This window comes from Poecilia formosa, unplaced genomic scaffold (assembly GCF_000485575.1).
Source record: "Poecilia formosa unplaced genomic scaffold, Poecilia_formosa-5.1.2 Scaffold40, whole genome shotgun sequence".
Classification (NCBI taxonomy): domain Eukaryota; kingdom Metazoa; phylum Chordata; class Actinopteri; order Cyprinodontiformes; family Poeciliidae; genus Poecilia; species Poecilia formosa.
In genome coordinates this window covers 812922-835692 of record NW_006799979.1, presented here as the reverse complement: position 1 = coordinate 835692, position 22771 = coordinate 812922, and the positions used below count along the sequence as shown (strand labels likewise).

Genomic DNA, 22771 nt, shown 5'->3' with positions numbered 1-22771 from the left:
ATGAAAACATTTTTCTCAAATTTGAAGTTTCAGGTTGCAAAATGCTAATAGATGTTAGCATCTTTTAGTGTTACAATAATTCAACGACCAGCTGATCGCCAGAAAAATAGCCAGTGAGAACTTTTATTGAGCTTATTTCTCTCGAGATAAATCTAGTGCAGGAAAAACACAAAGAACATTGTAATTTCTACATAGTGTATTTAAATAAGCATTGTAAGCCCATACAAAAAACATTGTAGCTGTTAATGTTTCCTGAGTATATTGCAGTAATTATGAGTATAGCGTAACTAAGATGAACAGAGGAGTCATGTCTGGAATTTATAGTTTGAGTTTAAAACAACCTACTGATTAAAAGGCTGAAACTGGCATGAATGGGTTAGTTGGACAAAACGAAAAGCAACAAAAGAAAATTGTAATTGATTACAATCATGGGATGAAAGCGCAAGCTGACTCTAAACAAAATTACATCTCGTCATTTTGACGCTATTAAATCAGTCTTTAATGTTGCAAAGAATTTAAAACAGCTGAATTTAGCATATTTTGTGGTTTTGTTCAAATAAATAAAAAATACCACTGGTATTTGAACTAGTGCTTTCCTTCAGTTTGAAGGCTTGGCAGGGTAGGACAGAAGAAAAAAACCCAAAAACGTTTCAATTTGTGGAAAGTTGCTGCGTAGCTCATACAATGTTTTTACAAAACAGGGAAATGCATACTAAGCACAAATTATACAGCTGTGCCACGGTTTATCTCCAGGTGAACCAGTTTGGGAGTCTTCATCGACGTTTCATGTTCACTGTTTTGATTTTCTGGTGTCTTTTCTCCTCCCTTCTCCTTCTTCTCATCAGCAGTCCTGTTTGGAAGACAAAAAAAAAAAGATTAAGAAAATATCTTCTATCAGGTGCTCATGATGGCACAATATTTATTTATACTTTCACTGACATTATTTGTCCTGTCTTGACATCTTTTCTAATATTTGTTTTGCCCTTTTAAAACTCACGCAGCACAGAGTATCGGTGGTAAATAACCATGCCTACTTCTTTTTGAAGAGTTTCTTGAACGAGCTCCTGAAGCCTCCCTTGTCCTTGCGACTCCTCTCGCTGAAGGGGGTGTGATTATTTTCCTCTGTTGTGCTCCTCCACTTTGACTCGTCAGCCCATGACTGGATGCCTGAGTCCTGCTTAGGTTAAAAACAAGGATTTATTTAGTTTATTCACTCATAAAAAAAACATAGGAAGACAAAAACAGATTATGGTTTTTCCCTTTAAATCACCACTGATATCAAAATGTCATCATCCGGTTGCCCTGGTCCGTGACATTATGGCCTACTGCTTTGTAGCCGAGTTACTGTCATTCAATTCTGTGATTTTCTGAGAGCAACCATTTCTTTTACAATTGTTTGTAAAACTTTATGCTAGTGGCATATACACCTGAGGCCACGAAAATGAATGGAACTCTCTGATTTGGAGGGGTGGACAGTATTGGCAATATTGTGTAGCTCTTTTTCCCCCCTTTTCTCTTGCCTGCCCAGGGTTTTGCCACCCTAGATAGAAAGCGATTCCATTCATATCAAACATCACACCTGACTGCACTTGAATTTGCTCACTTATATTTCTTGTGATACCCACAATGTTGAGCAGTCCGTGCAGATCTGGACTCTGTTTGTCCGTGTTCCCCAGGGGACTGTGGACTTTATGCGACGGGGTGGAACATTTACTGCCCTTACTGCCCTGACGCTCCAGCTTGGCGTGGCTGCCCAGTCCCACTCTCTGGAGGTGGTCTGAAAGTGGTCCCACATCCAGACCACTCACTGTGTTCTCCATCTGCAGGCCATTTAGTGACTTTACAGCAGAGAAGAAGCAAAAAGTGTATGTATGGGGATGTGCATGTTGACCGAAAGATGAATCTGCTTCAATGCACTCACCTTACTCTTACGCTGGCTGGCTTGAAGTGGCCGATGGAGATTGCGTCTTGTCATTACAGCTTCATCTGGTGACACACAACCCCGGTTGGGCAGTTTGCTGTAACCATTACCTGGGCTTCCTCCGTTGCCAAAGACATCTCGGTTTGTCGGCACATTGGTTGCCACCGCGTGATGGGGTCCCTGGGGGACTTTGGGGCACTTCACAAAGGCGATGTCGATAGAGGAGTCCGAGGACGCCGATGAACAGTGGTCGAACAAAGATGTGTCATGAAGGGAGACCCCATCTTCGTCATAGAGACTCTCCATCCCTGGAGGGTCGGGAGGAAGGAGGAACTCCCCGAGGGCATCAGCCAGAGCCGAGCCGGGCTGAACCTGACGAAATTCAGCCGGCCTGGTGGGCACCTGATTGTGCTGACGTGACCCCTCGGACATCTCGCTTTCTGGGATACTGCCAAGACCTAGAGGCCCAATGTTGGTCAATCAGCTTACTAGACTGCCAAAGGCATACTGGAGAGTTACTCTACTGCAGTGTTTCTCAGTTTCGGTCCTCAGGAACCACTGCCCAGCATGTTTTAGGTGCTTCCCTTCTGCCACACACATGACTTGAAGAAGTGGGTGAGCAACAAACTTCCTCAGCAGAGGAGATCATGGAATCATTGAATTAGATGTTCTACATTAGAGACACATCTAAAATATGTAGGGCAGTAGTCTGGAATCGAGAAACACTCCTCTAATGACATTCCACAACAGAAAAGACCAAACAGAAGAAACTTCACCCAAGTCTGCAAATGACACAAGTTCACCACTGTCCTATATTTTCTCTATTCGTGGATAATGGGTTTTACTGTGGATCAGTGGAGTCTCAAAGTTTTTGAAATGGCTAATCAAGCCTTTCTGAGGATAAAGATTTATAATGCATCTGTTATTGAATTTCTCCATTATGAGCAATGTGTTTGTTTTTTAGTTAATTGCTGGAATTAAATTAAACAAGTTTATTCGGTGGTGGTGTGTCACTGGGTTTTGGCACTGTGTTGGCCATTAGTCAAACTCGATAGTGCTCAGAAATACTTTTGCTGGGATAGTCAGCATGAACGTGGACGGGAAAGACATAGAAAACATATTTGACCGGACATCAACTTCTCTCAATTTATTTCATCTTGCTTAACTAAGTTGCAGACTAAGTTGACCAGACACAATAGCCAGCAGCGCTTTCGACCACATACCCGTTTGTTTTGGATTCCGGGAGTCCAGATTGTGGCTGAAGAACGGCACCTGGGATGGCCAATCTGCGTTATAGCAGTGACTCTGTGCATCTTGACTGTGATCCCAATCCTGGAAGCGGTGGGACTGAATTTGCTCCAGGAGACACTGCTTCCGACGCTTCACCATGTTAGCATGCTCCCTGTTGAGGAGAAAAGGTCATTAAAACTTGCTTGAAGGATGAGCCAGAGATCTGGAACAGGCAGCACATCAATCTGCTGTCATCACATAAGAATGAAAAGCGAAGCAGCTGAAACACTCACAGCATTGCATTACTGCCAGGATAAGGTGAACCAATGTTGTTAGTTTGAATCCCTCCCTCCACCGTCTTTAACAGCTGCTTCATGTTGGACCTGCTGGTGGAGCAGAGCAGATTGGACAAACAGATGTAAACCTTTATTTTTAAAGGCAATAAATTAAATGTATCCACCTGACAGTGCCAGTTCTTGCATAAAATGTGGCCCTGGTGAATCTGTCCTTCTTATCCATTCATACAAGGGTGGGTGGATGGGTGGATGGATAGATGGATGGATGGATGGATTTGAGATTTAAGATTCAAGCAACATAAAAATAAGCAAGTAAAAATATAATTAAGAGTTAGTTCTGGAAAGTGCCAGATGTGCAACATTCCAGAAACAGTCCAACACAATCAGGGGTTTCTGTTTCTATTTTTACTTTATCTTGACAAGTTTTGAAAATACTTTTTTTATTATTATTGTTTTTCACAAATTGAATAAAAGGCATCACAAATGCAGAACTGTATTTAAGAAGTTTTGTGTTTTGTGTGGAAAAACCATTTCAGATTTAAACGAATTAAGTATTTTACATTTTAAAATGTAAAGTTTTAGGTGAACTGCAGTTCAGATTCCTAATAATAATAACATTAAATACCAACATCAAGTTTAATGTTTCAGCTCTGGTGTACAGTCATGTTTTTTTCTGTCTGGAGTTCAGCTGACTGATTACCCCACCGCATTTGGCTGTGGCTCCCTGGGTGGGGAGCCATAATCCCCTATCTTCCACTGGCTGTGTCGATGCTTTGTGCCGGGCGTTTGCTCTGACCTCTGCACCTCCTTGCGGTTGAGCAGCAGGAGCTCCTGGTTGTGCTGAAGTAGGTGGTGGTACTGCGCAGTGAAGGACCTGAACTGCTGGACGCAGACCAGCAGCAGGTAGTAGTCTGGGTGATCTGCATCTGTCTGTCTGAGCAGGCCCTACAAATGTATATACACTGCTCAAAAAAATAAAGGGAACACTCAAATAACACATCCTAGATCTGAATGAATGAAATATTCTCATTGAATACTTTGTTCTGTACAAAGTTGAATGTGCTGACAACAAAATCACACAAAAATCATCAATGGAAATCAACTTTATTAACCAATGGAGGCCTGGATTTGGAGCCACACACAAAATTAAAGTGAAATGTTCCCTTTATTTTTTTGAGCAGTATATATACATAAACATTTCAATCGTTCATACATGCAAAAGGGAAAATTCAGTTTGAACCAAATGATGAAAACACACATTTAAACCAGATTTTGTTTAGTTTATTTCAGTTATGTTGCAGTGGATTAATAGTTGGGTAATGGGAAAAGTGAACAATGCAGATTAATTATACACATTTATAAAACAAGCAGGGGTGCACATGTGTAAAAATACCTAAATATTATGCTTTTTTCATTCTTTCATTAATATCCTTTTGCCACGAAAATACTGGCTTTATTTTGATTTGACCATGTTCCTGTTAAAACACTCAAGGATCCATTTCCTGTTCTCTGACGGAGGCCACCAGATTTCTATCCAGATTTTTATTCAAACATCCTTTAACTCACCTTTAGTCAGACCAGAGCACCAAGTTCCAGTTAAACTTGCAGTGGATTTTTGCATGTTTATCTTTTTGACAGTAAGTCTTAGCTGCAGATCTAACGCTGCGAGCCAAGGAGATTTTGTTTCCTGTAACATTCCTGCATGTTGGCAGGAAATAAACGGGTTGTCAATTCTGGTACAGTTCCACTTTGTTTAAACTAAATTTTTGCCTCAGATGCAGTTTTTTGGAGGAGCCGCTGCTCTTGAAGAGCTACACGTATCAGGGTTATTGAAATGACATGCTCTCTCTTGTCATACCCATTCTGAATTGCTTCTAGGGAAAATGGAACTGTGTGTCACGTTATATTTAGGGAGCACATGGCTCCATCTAAAGAAGCAAAGTAAAGATTTTTTTTTACAAAATGTTGGGCTAGTTTTTTTTTTGAGAAATAAAAGCATAAAAGCAATCAATTTTCCCTAATGTAGGATATTTTTTCCCCACTTTATGAATGTGCCTAAATTAAAATGAGACAATTTTCTGCATTTTTAGTAAAAGACTAATGTAACTAAAATGAACTAACATTGTAGATCCCACCTGTAACAGCAGCAGATATTCTGGGATCCTCTGGACTGGCTGGAGGAGCAGGGTGTAAAGCGAAGGTCTGGATTCATCCCCCAGAACGTCACACTGACGGTGGCAGGAAACGGCCAACCAGGACAAAAAGAAAACAAGTTAGTGTTTGACATAATTCAAACACTACGGAAGCATTCAAAGGTGTTTGAATTTTTTTTTTTTTTCGTAGTCTTACATCCACAAAAGCAGCGGACTTCATGGAGCTGGACGCCAGCACGGTGACAACGGACAGACAATCTGGAAGCTCTTTCAGGTAGGAGACGTAAAAGTCCAGGAAATCACTCTGAGCGGAGAAAATGTTTTCATTTGTTCAACTCGTGATTTTTACCCCCTTCTGCCACACCTTCTTTGGTTGTAAACTCCTAGAAATGTTGCTTTTTCATCACATTTATAACATTTTGTTATAAATATTCTGAAAAACAATTATTTTACCAGGAGAAGCCTTAATTATTTCTGCCAATCCAGGTGATCAACAACAGAAAAATCATCAAAAGTGAGGAGCGTGCGTAAGCCACAAATGAGAATTAATCAGAGATGTAGTTGAGAGGCCCACGGCAACACTGGACGAGCTGCTGAGACCGAAGCATGTTCATGCGTACAAGTGGACCAGTCAAAGTAATAAAACAAGTTCAGTGGAGAATCAGAGAACTGTTCTGTCTGTAGATTTTCAAAGGTGATGATGACACACCCCTGCAGACTAGCAGCTGTTCTGAGCCTGAACACAAAGGTATGCCATGCCTTTAAGATTATTAGGTTATTTCAAGATGACCTTTTTTTTTCCTTTCTAAAGCTACATATTAGGAGATTAAAATTATAGTTCTGGATTTGGCGGGATTAGCAAATATTATTTGAAAAAGTTTATTAGTGAAACATTTTTATATTTTTCCCCAATTATGGAAGAAGCTGATTTATGTTGTCCATCACAAAACATTCCAGTGAAATACATGGTTGTTTGTTGTGACAAAATGGGGAAAATTAGTCGATAAAGCTTTTTGCGTGGCACTATAAGGAGATCTACTAAAACAACACACATCAGGTCAGACTGCTCTTCAAAACAAATTAACAAATAATGTTTTTCCACATTATTCCACAAAGTCTAATTCCGTGCTTACCTCTTTGCTGGTGAGCCTCATGAACACATCTCCCATGATGCCTTGCCACTGACACCTGAGCACGCGCTCCTGCAGAGTGTGAAGGAGCTCCAGGTGCTGCTGGATCAGAAACCTTAAGGAGCTGGGGAAAGGACTGCAAGCAGAAGGGAAAACACGGGGAATATTTCAAAGAATAACAGTTTTCTTGAAATGTGATCATTCAGAAATAAGTGAGGTTAAAGTCATTTAGAAAATCTGGCGTGGCCCAGACATTCGTCTTCATCGACATCCAGGAGTTCCTTATTGACCGAGGCGGGAACAGTCTTTCTTTTCAGCGGCTCGCGCGACAAACAGCAACAGGTTAAGCAGGTTAAAGCGAAAGCCTCCGTTTTTAAACACAATTTGTCCGAGTCCAGCGGTGGCTGCATTTCATTGGGTCTTCTCCTCATTGGTAGCACGTGTGTGCTGCAGCGATTACAATAGCAAGCTCTGTCTCGGTAGTGTTTATGACCTTCTTTTATTTGATTTATCTATTTCCTGTTGTTCCATCACCGTAAGCCTTTAAATTAGCTCAGAGGGCCAGTTTGGGAATGTGATGCTTGAAATGTGGCTGGACTGAAGCGTCTGTCAACAAAACACGGCTTTTATTTAGTCAAATGTTTGATTCAGCCTCTTTATTCGGTAAGTGTCCCTTCTGTCAATTTATTTTATTTATTTATTTTTTTGAGGAGTGTGCTACCGTTTGTCCTTCGTAGTTGGAGCTTCGGATCCATTGAAGGAGATGTTGGCCTTCAGTAGCAGAGACAGATGGGACACATAGACTCTCTCCGACTCCAGCAGCTCCAGCGCGGCCCGGTGTCGCTTATCTGCACATATAAAAACACAACATCCAACACAAACTGTAACTATAGTCACATTTACTCTGTAACCTCGAGGACTTGTTCTGTTTCAGAACGATGCTACTCAAGATTCCCAAGTAAGAAGTCTAAAAATACCAAATAGATGGTGAAATTATTTGAAAGAATCTCCTCATTTTGGTGAAAAAAAAAACTGATTTAAAATGACACAACAGCAGCAGCAACTTTCATTAAGTTTGGATTTAATGACACAGATACTTTACTTACTTTTACACTGATATTAGTTACAAACAAATCAGCTCGGTTCTTAGATGGTTATTTTGTTTATCACTAGCATTTTAGTTCATTATTTAATCATTAATTGTACACAATACCAATTTATAAAATTTTTAAATATTATTTTGATTATTATTATTTCAATTGCTATTATTGAAGTTATTTATTTATATGCCTTTGTTGAGTTTTATTTTATATATTTAACTGCATCCTTCAGATTTTATTAGACTTTTTTTTTGCATTGTTTTAAATTTAGTTTCAGGTAAACATTTTTAAATGGAAAGCTAAAAGCTATGGGCTTTAGTTTTAACTTTATTGAGTATTTATTCATTGTTATTCGTCGTTTTTAAATGGCCATTTCTTGTATATTTTTTTCTGTGGAAAACGTTTGTTTTTCTGATTTGTATGTAAAAGCTGAAGAAAGATCTTAAAACAGGAACAGATGATTTCACCAACACCTTTTTAATTTTTAATTTTTTTGGTCATCAGTGCCACTGCTTATGACAGGCTAACTTGTTTGTGGTTGATAATAGTTTGTAGAAGTTTTACAGAGATTGTTCTTACTGTTTTCAGTCTGATTGTTGGAGATTTCCATCTGGTCTCTGTTGTTCGTCTTCTCTCCCCATGAAGGAGATTTCTGCTGCTGCTGCTGCTGCAGAGCCTCCTGGTCAGAAGTAGAGGCTGTAACATGTAAACATGAGCATGAGTAAAAGGAAAATATACATATCTATGCGAAATACGTCCCTCATGTCTTTATGGGTTGCTGTAAAAGAGCCAGACTTTATCTCTCCAGCCTTTTGTTGGGTGATTTTTATTTTTTGACAATCCTTATAGCTCCACTTCCAGACCATTACAGTTTTTCTGTTCATTAAGCAACCGGACTCTAAAAATAACATTCCAGTTATATTTGACATAGGGAAAAAACATCACCAACTAAGTGATTTTAAGAACTACTTCTCTGTGAAGTAGAAACTCTGTGCTTTTCCCAGCCCATATTTCTAAATTTCTTTTTAAATTTTTGTAAAATTCTGGACATTGGAGTACAAAACCTTTACCTCAAATCTGACCAATCATGAATAAACTCAAAGCTGAAGTTCAGTAATGTGATAAAGGCCTGTTTTACAACTTTGTCTGGTCATATTTACCAATATATAACAGTGCTTTAAAAAAAAAAAAAAAGTTTTTTTTTGTTTGTTTTTACCAATTTTTTTGACCCAGTTTCAAACCCTGAGCTACAGAAATCTGGAGGCCAAACGGAACAGTAAAATTGGACTTTTTGGCATTTTAAAGAACATGTCCATGTATTTAAGTGCTTGTTATTCCTCTGCCAGTAACTCGAACTGTATGATATGAGAAACTGAAAATAAAAAGTCATTTTAAATGCAAATCAATGTCAAAAGGCCGTTATTTTCCAGAAAATGTTATTTTTGTGTTTTTATGTAATGAAGTAAAAAGTAGAATCTGAAAGGACAAACTTTTTTTTTTATCTCAATTGTTGTGTATTTTGGTCTTTTTAAATGATCAAACAGTTTTCATATTTTTTCCTGGAAGTATGATGCATTTCTCTGGTCCTGCTTCAGGTCTTTTCTCAAAAGCTAATGTTAATTTTAAAACATTTTTTAGATAACAGTGGTCATCTGCTGTGCAGTTATTTTAGGCCTAACACTTCCACCAGTTCCCTCCACTTTCCTTCTTTTGTTATTTTTTGCACAAACTGCATCTTTCTGTCAAGATGAGTTACAAAAGACTGGAACAAAAATAACAGGAAAATCAACCAAAGTCCAAAGACGACGGTTGAAAGGCCTCCAGAAAGCTTGAGGATCAAGACTGCCAAGAATGGATGAACTTTTGCACAGGCAAAGAGACTCACTTTGTGTAGACGTGTTGCTCCTCTGCGGAGACTCGCCCTGAGGCGGAGTCGGGAAAAAGGTCTGATAAACACTGAGCTCTGATTGGCTGGGTGTGCAGATGTGCTCGTCCCCGGACGATGCCAGCACGTCTGACCTGGAACTCTTCCTGCTGCTGGACCTTGTAGGTCAGCATAAGCGTAGAAGGTCAGGGTTAGATGAAAGAATGACAGAAAAATTATCTCCACATGAATCAGGAGGTACATTACGTTGTTGCACCCTTACCTGTGTGGAAGGGGAATTATATCCTTGTTGCTTTCGATCTGCAGCAGCTCCATCCTCCTCTGTGCCTCCCTTTGTCTGTTGGACATATCTCTAATGTGGAACAACGCCACATTCAGCTCCTCCTGTGAACAGATGTCATGTAGAAATGTGACTGGCCCGGTTGCTGTAGACTAATTATGTGTTCTGTAGATTGAAAGTGAAATGAAAATCTGCAGCAGATAGCAGGACTGGTTACTGGCTTTTTATATGACCACAACAAAGAAGATCATAACAATTATCATTATTTCTTAATCTGAGTTTGATTGTTTTGCACATATTGTTGCTTATATTTATTGTGCCTTCCCCCTTTGTTATCTGGTTCTTATTCTATTTTATTCTTTTATTCTTCTTTTATATCCCTTCATAGTTTATCCGGCTGGTTTCTGTTTGTGACTTAATATGCATCGTAATTTCAGTCTGCAGGGCATCTCTGATGTTATGTTGAGTGACAATAAAGGTAATCTGAATCTGAATCCAATTGCCTTCAGTATCATCTAATCAGTAAAATGAGTGTAATTTAATCTCAGTATAATCCCAGATGTTCTGTGAAGGTCTGTTAGGGAACATTGGTGAACAATCATCTCTATTACGACCAATGAGCAAAGCAGTCAGGCGATGGAGTATACTAATGAGTAGAGATGTCTAAATATTGATCCGTCCATATTGCCAATACTTATTTAAGTTTGATATATCATCAAACTTCTGATGTCTTTAAGTGTTTTTGTGTTTTTCCTGTCAAAATTCTTTCCTATGTTATGTTTTGTGTTGGCCTATAATATGAAATTCAAATGAAATGCATTAAAGTTTGTGGTTGTAACATAACAAGAGGTGATAAAGTTAAAGAGGTCTTAGTAATACTCCTCTAAATCTGGTTCCCGACTCTCCCCCTGTGTTGGACGGACGGATAACTACTTTCTTTGGGAAAGTATTGCAATGGAGGCCAAAATATGTAAACTCACACGTTAAACCCCTCCTACAGTGTTAGCCCGACGAGCTGGAAGAGCGAGGCAGATGCCATGGCGGGACGACGGGAGAGTAACAGTAGTGAACCGTCATTTTCCGAAACCACAAAGAAGAAAAAGAAAAAAAAAAACGCACGCGCTGGGAACGTGTACCGGGTGAAATCCTCGCGCGGGCTCCACTCAACCCCTTTTATGACTACGGGATGGTTTTAAACTTTGTACGAGTTTCAGACACACATTTCTGCCCTTTTTAATCTACAGCAGGCAATCACTTTCACCCTGAACTGAATTGGTTTGCAGTTTGTGTTCTAAATCATGTTACAGAATCCTGCGTCTCCGAAAATAGAACCTGCACATGTTTCTGTTTTACTCAGTCTTGCACCTTAAATGTGTTGAGCGAGTTCTTGAGGCCCATTATCTTATCATCCACTTCAGTCTGATGTGCTTGGAGCTTCTCCCCCAAAACGTGGTCCCTCTGACGCAGCTCGACCAGCTCGGCCACGGCCGCGCGGAGCCCCTCGCGCAGCTCCACCAGCAGGCCCTGCACCTGGATCACATGGAGAAAGGTCAACGTCATCTTCCCAGGATTAGGTTAAAGGAAGAGTCACAGTGAAACAAGCAATAGCAGTAACGATTAGTAATTAAATAAAGTGTCTATATGTATAAATCAATATGTATAAATTATGGAAAAGTTCTTATTCTGTGATTAAACTTTATTAACTAACAATATGTCAGTAAATATAAAGAAACACTTTTTTTTTTTTTCAAGCACTGTGCATAAAAGGGGAAGTGGTATGGTGATATAGGTAGTCTGGCCTTCAGCTCAGAGCGTCACAGTCTGGGGGCGTGTCACCAGGAAGGAAAAAGGGAAGGTTTTCTAAACATAGTGACAAAGTATGAAGTAAGCAACAGTGTTTCTTTCTTCCTGACCACACCCCTTCCACAATTCTTCACACTTAACTCGGTCTCTTAATGTCTCTTGGCTCCGCCCACTTTGCTGAGATTCTTCAAAACCTGCCATGGGGCTTAGCTTTCACAGGGGGGTTAGTTGCACTTTACAGACCTGTGAGCACATCATGAGCTGATACCATGGAAGTTGGTATCTGATTCAAAGCACAATACTTGAAGATTAATTAAAGACCTGATATCTTATTTTTACACTTCTAAGAGCAGCTACAGATTGACCAGGAATCGAAACAACCCAGAAATGATTCTACCTTCTTGACAGATTCTTTACAGCAGTTTGTGAAACATGTTTACTGTCAGTGAGAATTGTGAGTTCCTAGTTTTTATCACTTTATTTATTTGAACTCAACGGTGTTAGTTCCTGACGTTTCCGTTACTTTATAAATCGTGTGTGTGTTAGGGAGGCTGCCCGATGGCAGCGATACATGTAAGAACCGCCACTGGTCCTGGTGATTTGGGAAATCTTTTTGATTTAATGACCAGTTGTTTAGTTTTTATGGTTCTATTTTGTAAAATATAGTCTAAGTGTTTTTGATGGCTTTGAAAAAAAAAAGTGTTTGTTTCACAATTCACAGTCTCTGTAACCGCGTAACTGTGTCTGCTAGAGTTTGGTGGAGTTTCCCTCTGGAGTGTACGGGTCATTCAGGTTTTGTCTGTTCTCATTCAGGCTTTCCAGTGAAGGACTTTAAGTACGAACAGCCTTCCTTCATTTAAAGCCGACGTTTCCTACACTAATCCTATATCAGCACCAGCCTCTCTCCACTCGGGTCTTCTCCTGTGGTTCCATTCTTAGTTTTCTCATGTGTCACTGATTGAATTTATTTGGTGGGGATAAGTGAATCAGCTCATGGGAACATTACGTGGGCCAGGCAGCTCTCTTTCCTTCCTTCTATCTTTCCATCTCTCTGTGTTGTCCTTGCTCTCAGTCATGTGAAAGGCATCAGGCAGGAGGCTCAATAGAGCGTCTGTCCTGCTTGCCTTTGCTTCTTCCTTCTGAGAGCTGACACTGATCTTTAGCATCCCAATACCTGGAGGCAGAAGATCGGACGAGTTTTCAGGAAGTTCTCCATATGTCTCCGTTTGTGCTTTTATCTTTGACTAACATAAAGTTTAGTTTCTCTACGTTGGCAGAACCCATAAACACTGACCAGTAGGCCTCAGTCCATTCTTCCTTCCACTTTAGTGTAAAGGTAACAAAGTTTTTTTCCCCCTACTTTGTGGTTGGTGGCTAAGTCATAGATTAATGGTTTTATATTCATTTTTGACATGAAAGTCCCACATAGGTTGTGTTTTCTTTAAAAATTATGTGAATTATATGAATTTTTTTCCCCTTCTGTTTTCAGAAAAAAACAAAACAAAACAAAAAAAAACAGTTGAGCTATCCAATAACGTCACTACAGTTTCCAACCTCAGAGCCACAGGGCAAGAATGGCCACAGATTGACTTTTTTGTTACAACTTGTGACAAAAATGTTTGCTTTTCATGTACATATGGTCACCTCTGATGGGCTCAGCTGTTTCCTGTTAGAAGATAAGTCCTCAGTCGACAAAAGTAGAAATTTAACAAAGGTTTACTTGAGCAGATTTTGAACCTCCTTTATTAGATAAAACACAGTCAGTGATTATTTTAAGCTATGGTAAGCTTTAAAAAAATACCTGACTTGGGACACAACAACTATTTTTTCTTTACTTATTTACCTGTGACATCTCCTGGGGACATCCCTCCACACCTTCTGTTGTATCTGCAAGAAGGAAAATAATGTAAATCGGCAGCAAAATACCAAGAATTGGAGGTGTACCATGCAGTACTATTGACACCCATCTGGACCAGAATTAATAATGCAGTTAATGTGAACCCAGGATCTTATTTTCAACATTCTGGCAAAAACAAACAAACAAACAAACAAACAAACAAACAAACAAAAAAACATATAAAATCTGAAATCTGAACTCTACTTGGGATGTTGAAGAGTTCCCAATGCCTGCATGGCTGCTGCAGGCATAAAAAGTGTTGACCACACCAACAACACATGAATTAAATCCAACTTAATACTTTACTTATGTGCATATACACACATAATTACAGATACAAATGTAGAAATTATATTTAAATATATTAAAAACAATATTAGTGGTGTAACATACCCAAAGGGTAAGGTATGTACATCTGCTTTAAAATCACGGTTTGTTTTGATATATTAATGAGTTCTATTAATGTATGTGTGTACTTCTGTGTTTGTTTGCATGGAATAAAGTATTATGCTGCATTCGATACTTTAACACCTTTAAAAATAACATTCTGCCACGTGTTAAATGTAATTTTCGTTTAGCTGCAAGGTGGTTAATTTCATATAAAATAATAAAATAAAAAATCTGTTCATTAACTTGTTTTCAGTATTTAATGTGAAAATGATTTATTTGGTAATTACATCCTTCTATTACCATAACACAACATCAACAGTCAAAGAGACAAACTATAAATTTGACTGTTAGGCTTCGTCTTTAAGCCTATCTGTAACTTTTTACGTTAAATAGTCAAAAAAGACGTTATGGCCTCAGCGGATAGATTCACTTATTATTAGGCAGCTGATGAAAACGGCAGACTCAGAATCACTTGAACAGTAGATAATAAGACACGTTTGACATTTTTTAAAATGGATTTCTAAGCATGAGAATAACGTTGAAGTACATTTCCCTCAAAGTCCGCAGTTTATGATAAAAAGTACTGTTTTGATTTAAGCAACGTATTACTCTGTTGGTGCCTGTGCATGCAGCTCAGTTCTCCATGAAGCATCAACCTGAGATCACATTGATATTGTCCTTAAACAATCAATTAACTGATTGTTGATCAGTGCCACACAGTAATCAACCACAACCGCAACAAATGTATCGCTTATTAAAACAGACCAACACATTCTGGATTTTATTGTGGTTTAATTGCTTGCCCTAGACCATGACGTATATTTTATTCCACAGAAGTTGAGGGTTTGCTTCAGCAGTCATGGGAAAGAGATTTAGATCCCTGACTGCTAGTCGGAGCACAAGTTTGTTGATATTTTTAATATGCCACTTATTAGTCAAAAAACATTTTTCTTCCTTCCAAGAAATGTGATCGTCAACGACAAGTCTGCGACTTCCAACTAAATCAAAAAGTGAAGGATTTTATGTGCAAATGCAAATCATTTTTGAACAGATCGCCGCACAATGCTGCCGTTTGTGGCCACAGCACAGTTTGGGGCTACTGTCAAAACTGCAGAGGGTCATCTCAAATACGCATGACACATTATCATGCGTAACTGACTAAGCCCGCTGGCACAACGTACTGCACGTCTCTGCGTGAGCTAAAGAAAGCGTAGCAAGTGTTCAACAATCAAGCCTTTCTGTCTGTGGGAACGCAACATGTCAAATTTCCTGTGGCAACTCGGGGTCGTGTGCTTCACTTCAGCTTCAGCTGCAGAAAATTGGCATCAAAATGTCACATCGTGCCATTGTCCTGAAACAATCCAGAGATTTCAAATAAATATCTAAAAAAATATATATATTATTGATCCAGTACGCAGGAACGTGTGATTTTATTTTATAGGAACTGTGTTTTTTTTTTTTAAATGTCGTTGAGATAAAAAAAAAAAAAAAAGTGAAGAAAAATCAGTTTTTTAAAGTGTCCTGGACAGGGATATAAATTAACTAAAAAATCAGTTACAACAATTGTAGCACACACAAACGTTTTCAGTTTTTGTGTTCAAATAAGTTAAGCAAAACATCTAAAGCCAGATTGCTCTTCCATAAGTCTTTTAAAAATCCTCAGCAAAACTCTTCTTTTTCATGTCAATGTCTATGAGACACAGTGAGTTTAAATGTTTTTTTTTTCTTTTTCTGAAGTCTGTACAGACAGCAACAGGGGTCTGTAAATGGTGTCAACTTACTTGGCTTAGTTTTCTAATTGGAAGCATGAGATTTGATTCCTGTGAGTTTAAAACAAGTTTTATACCAATGAAATTTAATTGTACAACATTAAAAGCCAGCTGCAGCTGAGCGAGAGCCAGGCCTACTGCAGATACTAAACTCTAAATAACCCTATAATAATGTCTATGATCATCAGCATTTAAATGGAAAAATGAGTAAACATTACTGATACAGAGAATGAAATGAAGTGTTCCAATGACACATACCTGAGGGACACCATTTACTGCAGTAAGTGAATCGGAAGTGAAGTTTGTTAGCAAAAGGTAATTATCAAAAGCTGCTTGTGAGATGCCAATGGCTTATAAGTCTTCTTTACTTGCAGTGAAGGTCATTTTGATCTTAGTTTTCAACATTATATTTATAAATTTCTTTTTGTAAAGTTAAAACAGGCAAGCTAATAAAGGCTCATTTTTATATAGAAATATCAACAATGTTTTTCTCATAATCGTAATTTTGTTAAACAGCTTTTGAAAGACGCGAGAAGGAGCTTGGTAACGGCAGACATGGCTAACACATGAAACAGAAAGAACAGGATCCTTTAGCTTGAGATAATTCATAGAATTAGAAGATGCAAAACGGCCATAAGGCACAAAAAACAAGTCAAGCAAATTGACCCCTTGGTGACATGAAACGCTGACCCAGTTGCATATTGCATCTTCATGCTTCTTCAGTTCTGGGCTCCCGTTTTCATGAATTGGAACCTTTCCAAAGGATCCAGGATGTTTGTGTTTCATATTTTTGCCCTACATTCAAAATCCAGCTATGATTGCATGAAGTTTCCACCATGTTGGACAAAAAAATGCCCACACGTTTGCTGTATTGTGTTGTTTTTCTTACAAACTGCAAATTCTCATAATAAGTTTGTTTTGTTTCAAGTATGAAGAAAAAATGAGAATATTGTCTCACATCCTCTTATCTTAATGTTTTAAATTTGCCTTTAATGCACTGGATTGAAAATCCAAACTATGGAAATAAGTAGATGTATCTCTTTGCAGCGTTGTGATTGGACACTGTGAGTTCTCATTGCCCGCTAAATGGAGAAATATTTTACCAACTTCACACCCTGGCAAAAAGAAATGACATGTCAGATAACTCTCAAAGCAAGATTTAATAAATACTTAATATCTGAATAAAATATTGTGTATTTTAGCAACTCTCAAATATGAGCAGCGTCTGTAAATCCTAAACACAACATATTGTTTTTGCCACATTACAACTTTTGGCTTTGCTACTTTAAATGACCAAAGTTTTCATTTAAAGGAAAGAAAAAAAAAGTTCTTGTTACTTTACATTATTTCAACTTTCTAATTTGAAAAGCAAGATAATCTAATGAAACTTGGCACAAAAGAAGTCAGAGGACGTCTTTTTAGCATATTAAGCTCCATGGCCTGAAGAGTCCATTATTTGAAGCATGAAGCCATCAGTTATATGTATAACCAACCTGGGTTGTGAGAACTTGCTACTGACGTGTTTAAGTTTCTACCTTCGGGCAGATCCTCAACCTTCTCCTTGGCTTCTGTCCCGTCATTCTCCATCTTCAGGTAGTCCTTCTGAGCCCAGTCCAGCTCGGTTCACGCGGTTCTGAGTTACCTCGTCCAGCCCCAAATCTGACTCCAGCCCGTTCCTCGCCAGTCTTCTTCTCTTCTGAGGAAGTCTATCATCTGCTGCGATCTCTCAGTTTCTCCTTACTGAAGCATGTGAGTCCTGTGATTCCCCGTTCTGTACAAAAAGCTCCTTGTCTTCGGCCAGCTGAATGGATAGAGGGTAAGAAGATCAGAAGTGGAGAGGGAGACATTTGTTCATCATGCACTCGCAGACTGTGTAGCTATGTCATTAGACGGAAGGAGGCGTGACTGGTTGTTATTGAGGATGATTTACACAGAAGTGTGTGGGACAAAAAGGACGAGAGGTTATTGCCGTGGCCTTGAGAAGTGCCAGTTGAAGGTTGGATTAAGCTGTTGTGTCGGAAGGATGATGGATGTGGTTGTAAGGCAAAGATCCGCCAACATATTCTGCTGAACCACGGAGGAAATGAAGTCCACCAGCTCTAAGTTCAATGCCAATTGGGGCCCTGCACAGGACAGTGAGGGGAGCTGAACAGGTCATCAAAAACAGAACCAGCAGATTGATGCAAATGCAAACCAGCTGTTGACCACTTATGTACTTCGCATAATTGCACTTGTTTGTGTGTGTGTGTGTGTGTGTGTGTTTCATAATTTACTAACCTGTTGAAGATGCCAATCAAACACTGTCTTGTTTGATTTTATGCAGTGGATCATGCAATGATTTGAGGACTACACAATGATGTTTGCAGGGGCCTTCTTGAACTAGTTACACCTCTTAAAGATTTTGTCATATTACCACCGAAACGTGTACATATTTTAGCAGGATTTAATGTGTTTGCTTTATAATCTCACAATGAAAATCTAGGATATGTGTGTGTGTTTTTTTTTCCCCCTTTACAAATAAAATGTGAAAGTGTTCAGGCCCCCCTGAGTCAACACTCAGTCGCGTTTTGCTGCAGTTCGAGGTGCAAGTCTTTTACAGTCAGTTTGTCCCTGTTTCTGAACCGTTGTGGTTGCTAGTTCGTCTTTGCAAAGAAAGTTTGGAGAATGTGCGAGCAGTGACTTTCAATTCTCGCCGCAGATTCCTCATTTTATGTTCCTTGATGCTAACCACAGTATTGAAGCTCTGGCTCAAAGGTGGCCCTTCTGCCTCAGTCATGCGTCCTGACATATGACATGATGCTGCCACCGCCATGTTTCACAGTGGACATGGTGTGCTGCTCACCATGATGTGCAATAATAGTGACATAAGGTTACATAAGTGAAAAAGTTTAGTTTTGCTGTCACATGATGAAAACAAGTGGGAGCACATGGCTTGTGGTAAACTGTAAACATGGCGTCTTACCAACCTCTCCAGTTAATACTCTGCTACCCAGGACTTTCATATTACAAGATTTTAGATTGACCCTCGAGTTTAGATGTGAAATTATTTGCATGTGTTGGTCATTGAATAACCGGTGAGAATTTCTCACCCTATAGCTGTCAGAAGTCGCCCCTCCACTTTTTTCCCATCGTGTTTCCGTCCGTCTCTGGTCTTATTTACTGGATGTGTCTCCCTGATTTTTCCACCCATTTCTCTGTGGTTTGGACAAAAAGGCCCCGAGACATCACAGCTGCTCCTCGTCTTCACAGAAAAACCTGTGTTTTAAGGTTACATAATTCCCAACACATCATTTGATTCTGCCGTTACATGTGAGTTTGCAAAAGACGAATGCACTCTTCATTTATTTCTATACAAAAACAAACAAACAACAAAACAAACCAAAACTTGTGTTTCTTACCAGTAACTGAGTTCAGAGAAAATATCATGTGGGTTTTGTGCCTGTGGAGCTGAAAAAAACTGATTTATTTTCAGTGAATAGAAATTTTAAAGTTAATCTGCAAGCAATCTCCTGTGTAATGCTGTTTTTTTTTTTTTTTTACTAATTCTCATCAGTTTTTTTGGATATGGGGAAAAAAGACGTAAATCCACCTTTTATATGTTTTTAGCTAAAAAATGATCCCATAAAGCAGAGGAAAGTGAATCATGTTGTGTCCCATGATGTTATAGTTCAATCCCTCTCAGATATAAGCTTGATAAAAGTCCTTGTGGTCTCATCACGAAGCACAGACTCACCAAATGCTCCTTTGTTTTGGACTGTAATTCACAGAGGCTCTCAAAATGTGTTCCAAAAGTTTGTTGAATGTTGGTTTCTGAGGTCCTAATGAGATCAAATATCAATTTTTGGGTGGGGATACCAAAAGGTAACTTTGTCACATGGACAAATAAAACAAAACAAACAACAAAAAAACACCATTCCTACAAACATGGGGGTAGTGGCATCATGCTCTGAGTGGCTTTTCTCCACAAATAACTGGCATTGCTAGAAAGCTACACTTGACGTGGTATTGACTTTTTTCACATCACATGTAACCCAAGCATGTAAGTGTCAGGCTAAGGGTGTTTATACCAGGCTAATCGTTTTTCTTTTGTCCAAAAGTATATGCTTCACATTAAAGGTGGAAGTAGTTTCAAAACCACTTTTTAACTTTTTGTCTCGTTTCATACATCACAAAAACATTTTATTTTAAAATGAGTGTGGATCGTTTTGAGTCCCACTGTATGTTCTAGCTTAAGTTGTGTTGGGTTGTCACAGGAAAAAAGTCATGACACCATGCCTCAAGTAGTGTAATATGCATATTTTTACATGTTGTAATGTGATTCTTTCTCTCAGTATCTTGGGTCACATAAATTTTATTATAAAATGCTCAAATTCATCATGTGACTTGTCAAATTCTAATATGTTCTACCACGTTGGTGTACAATATGTAAGAGTTATAGTATAAATCTGTGTTGATATTCTGGCTTTAATGATAGTTGCAGGAAAAAATTGGATGTGGTAGATTGTTTATGCCTAATTTGTGGTTTGAATCTTCTGCTCTTCTTTGCCTCTGCCATGCTGAGTTGGCCTTCCCATCATAAGAGTAGCCACATGATATGTTTATGCAACAGCCTCGCTGTGTGCCACACTCGCAGCATACAGCAGCATCCTACCACAGATGAAAATGTAATATCATGCAAATACTTGATATAAACACAGAGATATAGGCGGAAAAAAGAAAAGGTATGTGACATGCAGAGTATTCTGAAAAAGTGAATTCATTTTGTGGCAGATGCAAACAGTACTACAAAATGAACAGTGAAGATGCAACATACTTTGTCAGGCTTCTTTGGCCAAGCAGTTGCTAGAGGGCATGTTCATAATTTGTGAGTAGGCAAGCGACAGTGTACAGTTGGTTGACAATCCCAAAAACGCCTAGGGGAATTTCAGGGTCAAACAACTTGTGCTCTTTGACCCGGCGAACGAGGCACTCCACGTGCACCCTGAGACCTGCTATGGCCTCCGTCTTCCTCACTTCCCCCACAGGCATCTGAGGCCCGCCAGAGAGAAATTCTGGCCTGTAAATCTTGCAGGGTACGATGTCGTCAATAGGAAAGCCTCCGTCTACCATGACAGCCTCCCTGGTTTTAAGAGGGCCAGGAGACCAGATTCACGCGTGATCTGCTCGTCACTGATGGACCCTGTGTGCAGTCTGGAGATGAATGTCACCGGCCCGTGAGGTGCAATCCCAATGAGCCCCTTCAGAGTGCAGCGGGATTTGTAAAAAGAAGACACCTCACTCTGGAGGAGAGGGGAAGATGGGCACTGACACCTCAGCGCAATGCTGTCAATGATGACTGTAGTGTCAGGGTAGTCCTCAAAGTCTCTTGGTAGATTTTTGTGAATCTGATTCTCGGGTATCCAGATTCTAATTGAGCCGTGTACCGTGAATAAAAAGTTGCTCCATGTTGTGGTGATCTGGATGACTGAGGACTGATGGACGCCGTACTGGTCCGCAAGGTCCTGTTGCTTGGATCCAAGGGCAAGAAAGTTTAGGAACAGGAAGAACTCATCAATGGGCTGTAGGGAATGCGTTGAGGGAGTGGTGTCGATGTTTTGTTGAACACTGATCATAGTTGGCAGAAACGGCTCAATCAATGCCCAGAAACGCATTAGGTGGTCATAAGATGCAAACCTGAAAAAACAAACAAACAACAAAACAGGTAACATTAAACTGAATATTCCTTTGAAAGTATGTAGCTACAATCAAAAACATCTAGTAAACCACTTTACACCGTCTTCTCATTATATGCACCAACAATAATGCAAAAAAAGTGAAGAACAGAAGTGGTATTTATCCAGGTAAGTGTATTAAATTAGCCATTTTTGGACATTTTGGTCTATATGCACCATTTGAAATTCCTCAGGGTTTTTTCTTAGGTTCTTTTTTTGCCCTCACTTATCTCATCATAAAAAGTTATTCCATCTAATAATTGCTTTAGAGGTTTCATTAAAGAACCCACCAAATATGTATTTACCCATTTAACAGAAACATAAAGAGGAATAATCTATCAAAAAAATCTCAAATTGCTGGGACAATGAAACCAACTGGGACTATTCACTCGAACATGAGATTATTACCATAAAGCAGAAAAATTATTTATGTTTAGGGGTTCAAGAATTACGCTTTTTTCCCCCTGCTCTGGATTATTGTTCTGTGAATTTTTCACAGAACATGGAAAGAAAAGTTTGGGCTTTAATTTGATGGGCTGATTTGGCTCCAATTGCCCTTTGTTACAAGTATGGAATGATTTTGTGGTGCTGCCGCCCCTGTCCTAGAGGGCACTGAAGTTACATGGGTTGTTTTTCCAATTTGATCAAATTTGCAATATAAACACTAAGGACTTTTTTGTTTTTGTATAAAACTTTTGGATGAGTTTCCTGAATTGACTTAATATTCTTTATACTACAAACACCAATGCACACACACTTACCTTGTGAAGAATCGAATGTCCTTGTTGGAAGAAGCAAAATGGTGAATGCCAAACCGCTGCTTCAGCATAAGGCTGCCAATCTGTTCCTGTGTTTGGTGGATTTCTTTCCTAAGAATATTATTTTCCAACACTAAATCCACCACTGCAGCTTCAGGAACTGAGGCATAATTATGTTCTTTAAGGACATCCACGGCTACTTTCTCCAAACTCCTTGGTTTTGGTCATGGAAGAGAGTAATTGTTCCACTCAAATAATACCGGTACAGCTCCACATTTTAATCGCCTCTTCCCATTTGTGATGCTGGCTCTTTGATATCCCGAAGTTTGAAATGCCGGCTACACACGCGAGTGTGAGCTTTAATGATCAAGTTTTCCCTGCGGACAGCCACTATCCACTGTTGCCTTAACTCCAAATTAGAAGGAAAATGGAAAAAACTAAGTACTCT

General features: G+C 39.2%; 2 protein-coding genes across 5 annotated transcripts; both read right to left on the bottom strand.

Annotated features, from left to right (window-relative positions):
* Positions 1–97: 97 nt before the first annotated feature.
* Positions 98–18076, bottom strand: arhgef33 (Rho guanine nucleotide exchange factor (GEF) 33). 4 transcript variants are annotated; one of them, XM_016670995.1, is made up of 17 exons: positions 17390–18076; positions 13642–13685; positions 11361–11525; positions 9978–10099; positions 9716–9873; positions 8410–8526; positions 7452–7578; positions 6734–6866; positions 5797–5904; positions 5583–5675; positions 4244–4392; positions 3445–3534; positions 3145–3323; positions 1922–2379; positions 1626–1838; positions 1035–1177; positions 98–850 (listed from the first exon to the last, which is right to left on the bottom strand). In XM_016670995.1, exons 1-17 carry the CDS (start codon positions 17439–17441, stop codon positions 724–726), a joined length of 2478 nt encoding a protein of 825 aa, XP_016526481.1. In that variant the 5' UTR covers positions 17442–18076; the 3' UTR covers positions 98–723. The 4 variants fall into 4 exon arrangements, with proteins under 4 accessions (XP_016526481.1, XP_007551167.1, XP_016526480.1 ...); XM_007551105.2 differs by having other exon boundaries at positions 3445–3537; positions 17390–18075; XM_016670994.1 differs by having other exon boundaries at positions 1035–1174; positions 3445–3537; positions 17390–18075.
* A 2426-nt stretch (positions 18077–20502) lies between these two features.
* LOC103137387 (uncharacterized) lies at positions 20503–22765 on the bottom strand. The gene is made up of 2 exons (XM_007551104.2): positions 22327–22765; positions 20503–21527 (listed from the first exon to the last, which is right to left on the bottom strand). Exons 1-2 carry the CDS (start codon positions 22392–22394, stop codon positions 20957–20959), a joined length of 639 nt encoding a protein of 212 aa, XP_007551166.1. The 5' UTR covers positions 22395–22765; the 3' UTR covers positions 20503–20956.
* Between the last annotated feature and the right edge of the window lie 6 nt (positions 22766–22771).

What these genes read in the sequence shown, in the direction of transcription:
- arhgef33 (XM_007551105.2), bottom strand. Translation starts at nt 17,441, where the DNA reads ATGGAGAATGACGGGACAGAAGCCAAGGAGAAGGTTGAGGATCTGCCC. An exon ending in ACTCGCTCAACACATTTAAG is followed by an intron (nt 10,100 to 11,360) that starts GTGCAAGACTGA and finishes ATCTGTTCACAG; the next exon opens with GAGGAGCTGAATGTGGCGTT. An exon ending in CCGGAATCCAAAACAAACGG is followed by an intron (nt 2,380 to 3,144) that starts GTATGTGGTCGA and finishes TTGGGCCTCTAG; the next exon opens with GTCTTGGCAGTATCCCAGAA.
- LOC103137387 (XM_007551104.2), bottom strand. Translation starts at nt 22,394, where the DNA reads ATGCTGAAGCAGCGGTTTGGCATTCACCATTTTGCTTCTTCCAACAAG. An exon ending in GACATTCGATTCTTCACAAG is followed by an intron (nt 21,528 to 22,326) that starts GTAAGTGTGTGT and finishes TTGTTTTTTCAG; the next exon opens with GTTTGCATCTTATGACCACC.